Source organism: Caloenas nicobarica, chromosome 2 (genome assembly GCF_036013445.1).
Source record: "Caloenas nicobarica isolate bCalNic1 chromosome 2, bCalNic1.hap1, whole genome shotgun sequence".
Taxonomy (NCBI): domain Eukaryota; kingdom Metazoa; phylum Chordata; class Aves; order Columbiformes; family Columbidae; genus Caloenas; species Caloenas nicobarica.
The window spans coordinates 22,399,603-22,411,276 of NC_088246.1; the positions used below are offsets into that span (position 1 = coordinate 22,399,603).

Below are 11,674 nucleotides of genomic sequence, written 5' to 3' on the forward strand. Positions count from 1 at the left end.
ACTGTCACAGAAAGCATCTCCCATGCAAGCTCATTTGTGCTTTTTTTATCTTTCTGGATGTTGACAGGTAGTAGAAAACCTGGTGTCTATAACTTCTGCAGCATGAAAGAGGCTGGGTTAGCTCTTTCACTTTTTAATCAGGCTATCCTACTCACCAGAGCGTGGAGCAGGTTGAATCTGTCCTGCTCTGCAGCAAGCAGTGGCTGAGGCATGGGTCCAGGCAATCTCCTCTGGGTCACTTCTGGCCTTTTTGCATGGAAGTCACCAGAGGAAACACAGGACCAGCTGCAGGACTTTTCTCACAGGTGAGCACCTAAAGCACCAGGCTGGACGGACACATACTTCAGCCTAATGGGCGTGTACACTTTGCTGAACATGAGCCCAAGTCCAGCCTAATGAGGAATACAAAACTCCCCTCTGGCCTGTCGGGAGGTGGAAGTGAGAGGCTGAAGTCCTCAGTAAACACTTACTAGAGAAAAGCAGGGTAGAACAGCATCATCATGCCTTGTTTGAAAAATTAGGTGCTTTTCTATTGTAAAGAACAGCCGTAGCACTTCCCTCCGGGAGGTTCAAAGAAGTAAACTGCAGTCACGCTTTGGCCCTTACCCCCAGGTTGGGGGGCACCTGTGTGTCCAAGCTACAGAGGGTTTCAGCACATCCCAGGCACTGCCCACCTCCCAGTTCAGCATCCCAGCTGCAGATCTCCTAACCTGGCACTGCAGGCAATGGGATGACAAAGGCGGGCTCCTGCTGCCCCCTGGCTCCAGTGCATGACTAACCAGATGCAGTGCAGGCACTGGAGCCAACAGGAGAACTGATGGGAATTTAAAATGTAGGGTTTTTCCCATCTCTATCAGATGGGGATAACAGCAAGTTATAGATAAGAAATAAATACATTTTTCTAAGAGAGCAGTTCTCAAGTGCTTTTGAGAGCATACGTGGAACTACTACCATTACTTTGAATCAGCACTGAATGCAATTCTAGTTACTGAACCACTCTGGTTTGCATTTACTCATCTGAATAAAAGCTTAGAGGAATCAGGCTTTAAGGAAGGAGTGATGCAGAGTAACCACTTTTGCAGGGCAAGAGCTGTGCTAAGGTTGTGGCTGGGTTTTAATCTGAGAAGTATCTTGCTCTGCCAAAGAAAATTTCTCTTTTAAGTGTTTGCAGAGGACTTCAACCTTTCACTTCTGCCTTCCAGAAGACTACGGCAGGCCAGATCCCAGGCATTTTTTCTTCCCCCTTCTGCTACACTTTGGGTGATGTTCAGCAGATATTATGGCTCTCCTTTTTTAAAAGGGTTTAAATGCTGGAACCAAGTCACCAGCTGGGCAAGTTATTTTTATGCATTCCCTTTAGATATCTCTCCTAACCCCCACTCCAGATGAAGCTTTCATTTAGCTTCTGCATTACAGAGAAGCCCTTGGGAACCAGTCTTTCCTGGAAAATGAAGTCAATGCCTCAAGTCAGCTGTTAACTTCGCAAAGGTGCTGCCTCAGATAAGGGTTTGCATGAACTATTTCACAGCTACTTAGCTATGTTTCATAGTGTCAAGTTTTAAGGTATTTTAGGCATTCTTAGCTCTTAGTAACTGGGTTAACTAGCATATGGAAGCAAGATTAATTTTTATTAGCTTGAAGTATCTTTTATTTGACTGATAAGAAATATCATAATACATTATGCATCTGCCAGTTATAGTCCATTTTAATTGGTTCCAAAACCTAAGCAGTAAATAAGACAGTTTATCTAGTTAAACTGGAAAAACAACATTCCATACAACCAGTACTGGAGTCGTCAACCGTATAGAAATTCCAGCATTATGTTGTTATGGCTTTCCAGAAAGTCATGAAGTTAAGAAATTAGAACACATCAAGAGCCATTTTCCAAAGATTTATTGAAGTAGCGACAGGTTGCTCATACTGTGCTGGAAAAAGCAGTTTTATTGAATTCAGATACTTAAAAACAGTATTGCAGCACAAGATATTGCTATTTGTAAACTAGACTCCATCGTAAACTCTAATCCTTCAGGGAGAGTCAGTTTGCAAGATCTAAGACCTATTTCCTAGCATAATAATCTTGCGCTCATGGAAAAACTGCAGAAAGGCACTTGAAAGCTGTTTCTTCCTTTAAGACATGGACTTTTTAAATCTTGCTGGTAAGAACTTCTCCTGCATTAATAAGTATGCATCTTCACTTCAGCTTTACTCCAAGTCATCATGATGCTGGGAAGTTTCATTAATAACCTGTTGAAAAACAGACGCTTGCATTAAGTTTTAGTGTAAGACTTGTTATTTTTCTTTTTTTTTTTTTTTTTGAGTTAGAATTGGAACATCCAGTACCACAAATGTGAACTAATAGGTATCAACTCTCACAAATCAGAAGTTCTAGTTGGTAAATAGCATCTGGAAACCATTTAAGCTTTATTTAACATTTAAGCTGAAAACAGTACCTTGTCCCAAACAAGACCCTCTGTTTACAGCCACATGTTTTTCTCAGGTGATGTGAGAAATCTCTTGAGAACTTGCAAATTCAGCTGAACTTAAATACTCAGGACATAGCAAAACCTTAAGTGGCTGACAGTTACCTATCCAATGGATTTTGTCATTTCCACAGAAGCCTGTTTGTTACATCTGTATGTTCAGCCATGCAGCTTGGACTGCCAGATGCTGGTCTACTCAATACTTAGTATCATATAGAGGTTGCACTGACCAGCAGACAAACTTAAGAGTAGTTTAAGGTAACCAGCTGTGACAGAAATAAAATCAAAGTTATCACCAACCTGTCCATCTCTGGTTTCGACGGTCTTAATTAGAAGTGTCCTCTTTGAGTGAGTGTCAACCATTGGCTGAGACTCAATGTTGGTTTCTGCAAGAGAAAATGTATTATTACTAATAGTGTAGATGAAGTGCCTCCTCAGAGAAATGAAGTCTAACAGATTTTAGTGTCTACTTTCAAAATCCAAATTTAGTATATGAAGAAGGCTCCTGCTCTGAATGCTAAGTTAATCTTCTCCATTTTCTCTCTGTTCCCCTTAAAGCACCTTCAGTAGGCATCTAAACCACTCACTACGTACTGATATTTAAAAACATCTGTGCCCAGGAACAAAGTAGCTCCTCTCATCCAAGGTTAAATAACTGAAAATATTGTATTTATATCTAAGAAAAACATCCACACACAACAGCACTTATACAAGTTCAAATACTAGAGTAAAAGGAACTACCTAGGACCCTTTTGCTAAGGACAGAACAGCTGTCTAAACTGCAGTAGCAGAAACAGCTTACCTCTCAGGTTCAAAGAAGCAAAGGTTGGAATAGGCATGTTAATCCTGAAGGAAAAAAAGAAATGGATGAAGTCAAACACAGGTTTAGAGTATCTTCTAGTAATTGCTGTTTAGAAAAGTGTCTGCATGTGATTTTTACCTGCTCTCTTCACCCTCCAGCAGTTTTCTGTAAGTGGCAATCTCAATATCAAGAGCCATCTTTACATTCAGCAGGTCCTGGTACTCGCGGAGATGGCGAGCCATTTCTTCCTTCATGTTCTGGATCTCATCCTGCAGACGGCTGATAGTGTCTTGGTAGTTAGCAGCTTCAACAGCAAAATTCTCCTCCATTTCATGCATCTGGCGCTCCAGGGATTCATTCTGGAAGAGAATAATGAAGTCAAGCAGTGCTGCAATTCAGCCACTCTTCTCCACACTCAAGACCCTTAAAATTTTTTAAAAATAGAGGTTACAATAATATCCTTTCTGAAAATACACACACGCCCCTAATTTGTCATCTCCTTATTTTCCCCTTGCAAAGTCAGGATGGGTCACTCTGCTACTTGATCTGAGGTGTACCATGTCCTACCAGGTGGCAAAGCAATCTTTACAGTAAGGCCAACACAAGCAGTACAAGTCAGCATGCAGGAGTCCTCAGTGAGGGGATTTGTGGGTGTGCTGTACACTGCTAAAGCCAGCCTTTAAGGCGGTCAGGTTCTAGCAACAGCAAGATTTTCACCTCCTTTCCAACTGCTCCTCCAGCTTTTTTTATAACTTCAGCTGTACCTGACAGACAGGCCATAAACAATTCCAGAAAGTGTTACGTAAACAGTGAATATTATAGCAGGAGAATGAACTCATTGTTTATACCTTAAGTAAGACTAGTTCAGTATATCAATCAGTGCACTGTATTGCATGCAGGCAAATTGAACCCACAGCTTCCTTTTCAAGAAGTACTAATATGCTGCTGTATTGCAAGGGAGAGCATCTGCATTTACATCTATATCAACAATTAAACTGCAGTGCAGTGCTTCAAGCTGCAAAGGGAGGAATGCCCCAACAACTGCTGCCTTCTACTTACGCTTCCCTTAAGAGCATCAACTTCGCAGGTGAGAGACTGAATCTGCCTGCGGTATTCATTGGCTTCTTGTTTGGCCTGGCGCAGGGCATCGTTGTTCCTATTAGCAGCTTCGGAGAGATCTGCAAACTGTGGAAATTCCCAGTTTGGTTAGCATAACACTTCAACAGAAATGGTGTATGAGACTTTTTGGACACAGCATTTGAGGGCAACTGAAGCCATTACAAGCCCCAACACCTGAAACATTTAAATACTAGCATTACTCTTAAAATGCCTTTCTATTTCTAATCGTTAAATTGGAATCCACAGTCAAACCTTTCATATTTGCCTCCCCACCCTCTATTTTTTCCACCTTTTCACCCATTCATTCACTCCCTTCTTCAGTATTTCATCCAACACCTGCTTCCAGCTACAAGCACAGGGACATTTCCCAAGTATAAGCCCAATACTTTGATGTGGCGCTTACAGCACAAAGTAATGTTTTCAGCTGTGCTCTCCCCAGAAAAGGAGTTTAAAGACGACCCTGTGCCACGGTTTTGTTCATGTCCAGTAGAGAGACAGATTAATTGCTACAGCAAAGCTGTTACATACAGTTAGTTCGATTACCTGATGCATCTGAACTTACTTTGGACTTGTACCACTCTTCAGCTTCCTGAAGGTTCTTAGCAGCAACGCTTTCGTACTGTTGGCGAACATCACGCAGGGCAGCAGTAAGATCAGGCTTGGAAACATCCATATCAATTTGGATGTGCTGTTCCTGGAGTTGGGCCTGCAGTTCTCGGATTTCCTTAGAGAAGCAGACACTTGGTGTTATTACACAACAACATACAGAACATAGACAGGTGGGGACTCTGGGCCAGAACGAGTGAAGAGCTTACTTAGTGACCAGACTGTCAGCAACTAATCACAGACCTCATGATTCAGCTTACCTCATCATGAAGCTTCTTCAAGAAGACAATCTCCTCTTGCAGAGACTCAACTTTGCGCTCAAGATCAAGACGTGCCAGAGAGGCATTGTCAACATCCTGACCAGAGAGAAGAATGATTAGCAATCTTACAAAATGGTGATGTAGAGAAGTCTTTTGAAGTCTTTTACAGCAAGTCCAGTAGTGTACAGATGGATGCTACACCTGATCTTCTAAGCAAGCCAATGTGAAATCAAGACCTGGGAAAAACCTCTATCTTTTTGCCACCTCCTACCCTAGCCTCAGAGACCACTATGTGCACCTTTGTTGTGATTTTGGGAACTATACAGCATATGTAGATTACTTCATCTTTGCCAGTGAATTGCTAAGCATGATCAAGAGCACGCAGATCATAGTGGGTGTAAATCCAGCTTGTAGATGAAGCAGATACTTGGGTCACAAGCCAGCAATAGGCTCTTTTAGCTTGACTACACTGAAAGAGAATCTTGCTATTTGCACACTTCAATTTTTTTCCAGTGGAGATTAGCAATGCAACCCATGTGCCTACAGTCCTATCACTGGGCTTAGTTTCTTGTTTATTTCTTATGGACTCTTTGGTGATCAACCACAGAGCCCATTGGGTCCACAGACCACAGCTTGAACACATACTTGTAAAGCTAGTGAGGTACACATAGGAACTGCAAGCATTTACTTCTCCAAGTGGTTTGACAGAATTGCCTTGAAAAAAATGTATGAGCATAAACGCAAATTGAGTTAGTCACCATTGCCTACACCCTCACATAAGCTGGCAAAGACTCCACCTTTTGCTGGATGGAGATAGTCTTAATCAACAGCAAAAATTCATTTAAGGCACAACAGAAGATATGCCATGAATGTTATGTGGGAGCAACTTGAATTAGTTCAAAAACATAACTTAAGAATAAACATTGATTGGTAGCTTCTTACATTTTAAATGTACAACCAAGACAATTCATTTGCAAAGGGGATGATTGCTCCTGTCATACTGGCTACCTACACAGCTGCATGTTTATGTTCACATGGTATTAACTTATCTGTTTTTCACAGCTTACTCTAAAGCTATTTTGGATTTGCCCAAAGCATAAGCATTCCCAATTAATCAGCAGTTCTCACTATTATGGCACCTTTGAAACAGGGAGTGTTTTCTTTAGACTCTTAGAAAGCCATTCCTTCGATCACTCCTACGGTGGGGTAAGGTTCTTGCTCCAGAATAATTTTGTTTTCTTTACCCAGCAAAAGTTATTCCAGTTTTACACCCACAGTTCATATCAGCTCTGTTTTTCAATTCAGAGAAAGAATTCCTTAATTCATTTGTTCTCAAAAAAAAAAATCTGGAAGGAAATTACAAGGTTATGACCTAACATGTTTACACAATTAGACGGACATCCACAGAGTTTCCAGTGGATTTTACAGAAATCTGCATCCTGAAGACTATTATATTTTTCTGGACAACTGAACAGCTACAAAATTTTTAGTAGCTTATAATAAACTGAAAGCATCTTAAATTGAAGACACTTTGCATATATGGTATGTATTTTACTGTATACATTATCATTACATTAGGGAGTGAAGAATCGGTGTATCTGTATTTCCTAAACATACAGAGAGCCACATAAATGAATAAGCTACTTGCAGCCTGAGCAAACAAAACGCAAGGCATACATGCATGCAACTGGACTGCACATTGATTTTCTCCTAGGAGACTGTTTAATGCCAGTCATACAGTTTGCAGGGTTGAGCATCCACATTTCCTTTAGAAAAAACCTCACATCAGCCAGTAGCTGACCTGTTAGTCTTGTCATAGGTTCAGGATCTACTCCTTGATGCCACAGTAGCTGGCAAAAGCTGCAACAAATAACTTTCTCATTAATTGCGATGCTTGTTTTGTCCCAAAGGAAAGAAATCACTGAACCCTTAAGTTTATGCAGTATATCCCTCAGCATGTGAGTAAATTCACATGTCTTTGTTCATGAGAAAAATTAAGTTAACATTCAGCACATCTGAGTTAAACAGTCTCTAAAGCAGGCAGTTTTTGCAAATACAACATTTAAGTTCAAATATTTGTTCATTTTATTCTAAAATACTTCAGTATACAAGTGCTCCATCAAGTAAAAAGTAAATTTGATGCTACCTCAGAACAGCAAAGTATCTGCTAAGTGTTCCAAATCTATGTATACATCTTTCCAGTGCAAGAATGTAATGGTTTAATAAAAAGCTGTGCATTTTTACAATGGAAAGCACAACAGGATGTTTCAACTTCAGTGTTCTATGAATTTAATTTCACTTGCAGGAGAACAGTACTTATAATGAAACAGATTTCATTTTCAAAATCTGCATCTTAAGTCTACACTTCCATGGTAAGGAAAAAGTAGATGTTACTCTTGTTCAAATAAAACACACTAGCATGCACCAGTTAAGTCATAAGTGCATCTAGTGTATTGTTTCAACAGACAATGATTTGCAATTCTTATGCATAAACTACACCTTAAGAGGTTAAATGGACACAGTTCTGCCTGTACTGCACACACAGACCTGCTAAAAGCCCGAGCTCCTGAACCCCTTTCCACAGTGCAGGGAAGAGCTGGACAATGAATGTGAGATGTGCACAAAACCAAGTTCACTTAAAAGCCTAGAGCCTTTGGAAAGTTTAATTGGTTTGAAATCAAGGCAGACAAGCCTCGAAATGCACCAATTAAGTATAAAAGATCATTTAAGCCAGCCTTAAGTCAAAGGATCCTTCGCCTGAATTCAGCAACGAATCAGAGTAAGTTAGGTTCTCTAAAACTTAAATGCTTCTGCAGGGAACTTCACACTGCATTAAACTGGCTTAGCACGCAAAATAAGAGAAGCTGAAGTTAAGGCAGTATCTTGAGCTGTTCTGTTTCAAACTTCTGTCCCCAGAACACCAGCAGACTCTGAATTCCCAGACTCCAAAGGGAATTGATGTCTCTGTTTCCACATGTTATCTCATGAAGACACCTGCTTTCCTTCAGAGACTATAAATATACTGTAGTCAAAAGCCTTGCCCAGGGAAACACTGACAATGAAGTGATGATTTCCTGAATGGTGACATCTCCTAACATCTACGAAGCTGTTTGGAACGAAGTCAGCCAGTGCCCAGCTGTCTGGAGATAAGGGCAGTCGCTCCCAGCCAGGAGGAATGCAGGCAATGCCATTTCTCACCAGCAGTTTTAGAGAAGAGACCTTGTTTTGAGAAGGCACATTCCTAAATATCTCCTAGTCCAAACAAGGCTTAATCCAAGTTGAAAGCTGGTTTTACACAAGTGAATACCTGAGCTTAACAGTTTTTGAACACTGTTTGCACAGCTGGTTCTGGCTGTGATGTAGGTTTTAGGTTATCTGCATAACATTGTAGCATCCTACAGAGACTAAACTCTAACACAACTCATTTCCTATGTTAACATCTTGGTTTACAGAGGATTAAATTGTATGTTCTTAAGGGACATTCAGAGGAAGCAGACTTGACTGCTGTGACCTCGCCCCAAGAAACAAATTGTCTACTTCTTGCCAGCAGACAACACCCATATGAAAATTTTTAAATTTGAAACTGTTGTCCAGCAATGCACTGACCAAAGTAATTCCACTATGAGGAGTTCTGGTTTGTGCAAAAACTGGACCGCATACAAGATGGACACTTTTTGCGAGAAATATACCGGCACCATTACACATTTAGTAGGAATGCAGCCCACTGCGCCCTCCCCTCTGACACAAAGGGATCTATTATTTCAATCTGCTGCCACCACACTTGACATAATGCCTGTATCTGCATTCCACAGTGAATCCCATAGAAACCATTAATACCCTTCAGCCGAGCGAGCAGATGGCCCCCTTTCACTTTTATTGGATCGGAAAGCGATTCCATGTCCGACCGCTTTTTGTAAAACAGGCTAGACTTGGATAAAGCAAGACAATAGTTTCCCCCCCCTCCCTTCAGATCCCAGCATCCCCCAAAAAAAACAAGGAGGGTTTGCGTGAGAACTACCAGAATTCCTTTGTGCGAGGAAAGCAAACTCCTGCAGCCCCATCCTCCCGTCTCCGGCCCCACCACCGCCTCCCGCTCCCGCAGCTCCCTCCCTCCAGCCCCCCGCAAACCTGTCGGAAGGACTGCAGGGTGTTCTCGGCCTCCTCCCGCTGCAGCATCTCCTCTTGCAGCCTGGAAGGGGTGAGACAGTGGTGAGGAGGGAGCGCGGGGTCCCTCACGAATCCCCCACCCCAGCCTGCCGCCGGCCCCAGCCCAGCTCGGGATGCTCCGAGCCCGCCCTCCCCTCGCACACTCACTTCTCCCTCAGCCGCATGATGTCGTCGGCAAGGTTGTCCCGCTCCACTTCCACGCGTGCCTTGTCGTTGGTGAGCTGGTCCACTTGCCGGCGCAGCTCCCGCATCTCCTCCTCGTAGAGGTCGCCCAGGCGGGACGTGCCCTTGCCCTTGAGCTGCTCCAGCTCGGCCACCAGGATCTTGTTCTGCTGCTCCAGGAACCGCACCTTGTCGATGTAGTTGGCGAAGCGGTCGTTGAGCTCCTGCAGCTCCACCTTCTCGTTAGTGCGGTTCGCCTTGAACTCCGTGTTGATGGCATCGGCCAGGGAGAAGTCCACGGAGTCGTGGAGGCGCATGGGCGGCATGCTGCTCCGCAGCCGCACCGACGTGGTCTTGGTGGCGTACATGCCGCCGGGCGAGGCGGACACGTACCGGGCGCTGCTGGGCCGCAGGGAGCTGCCCAGCGAGTAGCGGCTGCTGGAGGTGATGTAGCGGGTGCCGGTGCCGGTGCTGGGGCGGCTGCCCCCACCGAACATGCGGCGGTACGAGGAGTTCTTGGTGCTGAAGCTCATGGCGGCGGCGCGGGCTTTATAATCCGGGAGCGGAGCGGGGCTGCTCGAGTGCGCGGCGGGCGAAGAAGGGCGGCGGCCGCGGCCCGGGCTCCTTCTTATGGGGCGCCACCGCCCGCCGCGGGGCCCGCCCCGCCAACCGCCGCCCGCCGCCAATCGCCGCCCCGCCCGCCGCCCGCCGCCAATCGCCGCGCCGCCCGCCGCCGCGCCTCGCCCCGCGGGGAGGGGGCGGTGGCCGCGGGGGTGCGCGGGGTGCGGGGCTGGCGGCCGCGGCTGCGGACACAAAGGCGGGCGTGGGGGGCGGCTTAAGGCGGGGGGGGGGGCAGCACCTCCGACCTTCCCGGCACTGCCCGGCGCGGGGGGCGGCGCGGCTGGGCTCCGAGGGCCGGCAGCCTCCTCCGCGGGGCTGCGGGAGAGCAGCCGCCCGGGCGGGGGAAGGGGCAGGGAGGGCGCGGCGGGGCGGTGGCCGCAGATGGGGACGCGGGGGGAACTCCGGCGCGGCCGAGGACTACGGGGGTGACAGCGGCGGCATCCTCGGCTTCGCGGAAGCGGGCGCTTGGCTTTCCCTGGACTTTCGTACCCCCCTCTGAGAGCTGGCGCCGTGACTGCGAGGGAGGGGCGGCAGGTTTAATGCTGTGCCACAGGCAGGCGAGATACTCCAAATAAACCAGGATGCGTACATTAAAAAACCCTCTGTAGGGTATGATGTAGATATAAACATACATATCTTCTTGAGAACCTGTTTCTTTTCTCTTTTAGTTTTCTGAAAGAGAGTAAGATCAGGGAAGAGTGGCGCTAACTAGTCACAAAGGGCTGCTGAGTCTCCAAAATAAACAGGCAGAAAAATTATACATCTGCGTCTCCTTTAGCTGCCTCCCATCACAGCAATATCTTACCTCCTAGTTCTGTGCTGAAGACACAACATTTACAGGCTAAATGTGTTTTCCGTGTAGCTGGGTGAGTATTTACACAGTTAAGGCTTAATTCTGTCACTGTAACAACGATCTCAGTAGTAACTTTTTTTTTCTTTTTTTTTTTTTTTTTTAATGTGGACAGTACATTATTGAAGTAGGTACAGTCAGGATCTTGCTCCTGGATGCAATCCTTCTAATAGCTAGCATAGTGGTAGGCAAGATTTTAACAAAGGTTTGTTTCTGCGCTGTTCTACTCAACAGACTTTTGCTATTTATTTCAATTTTTCAATATTTCAATTTCACACAATCAGAGTCTAAGGAAAGCACCTGGCAAAATGATAATTATTCATTAGACATGATCTGCAAATATCCTCTGTGTGTAGCATCAAAGGCCAACCAAAATCCCAGTGTTTCAAGAGCAATTTTACTATAGAAATGGGGCTACCAGCAGTAGAGATGAATGTTGTAGGTAGGTAGTACAGGGCAATAGCCATGGCATAAAATTTAAGAGAAAAACTTAGACTGAGTAGCAGCAGATTGTTGTCAGTGTGGATGCAGAAGTCATTCAAGGCAGATGACAGAATCTGTATTATTTAGATAATTTAAAACTTGAGTGGCCAAAGCACAGCTCATT

General features: G+C 44.7%; 1 protein-coding gene across 1 annotated transcript; it reads right to left on the reverse strand.

The window, feature by feature from the left end:
- Positions 1-1,876: 1,876 nt before the first annotated feature.
- On the reverse strand, positions 1,877-10,209 carry VIM (vimentin). Its single transcript, XM_065628054.1, has 9 exons — positions 9,582-10,209; positions 9,396-9,456; positions 5,268-5,363; positions 4,964-5,125; positions 4,342-4,467; positions 3,421-3,641; positions 3,283-3,326; positions 2,781-2,866; positions 1,877-2,244 (listed from the first exon to the last, which is right to left on the reverse strand). The coding sequence occupies exons 1-9, from the start codon at positions 10,127-10,129 to the stop codon at positions 2,203-2,205; spliced, it is 1,386 nt and encodes a 461-aa protein (XP_065484126.1). The 5' UTR covers positions 10,130-10,209; the 3' UTR covers positions 1,877-2,202.
- Between the last annotated feature and the right edge of the window lie 1,465 nt (positions 10,210-11,674).

Coding starts and splice junctions, on each gene's coding strand:
- VIM (XM_065628054.1), bottom strand. CDS start 10,129: ATGAGCTTCAGCACCAAGAACTCCTCGTACCGCCGCATGTTCGGTGGG. Junction 4,468..4,963: donor AAGAGTGGTACAAGTCCAAA/GTAAGTTCAGAT, acceptor GAATTTCCACAG/TTTGCAGATCTCTCCGAAGC. Junction 2,867..3,282: donor TGCTTCTTTGAACCTGAGAG/GTAAGCTGTTTC, acceptor TTTCTCTTGCAG/AAACCAACATTGAGTCTCAG.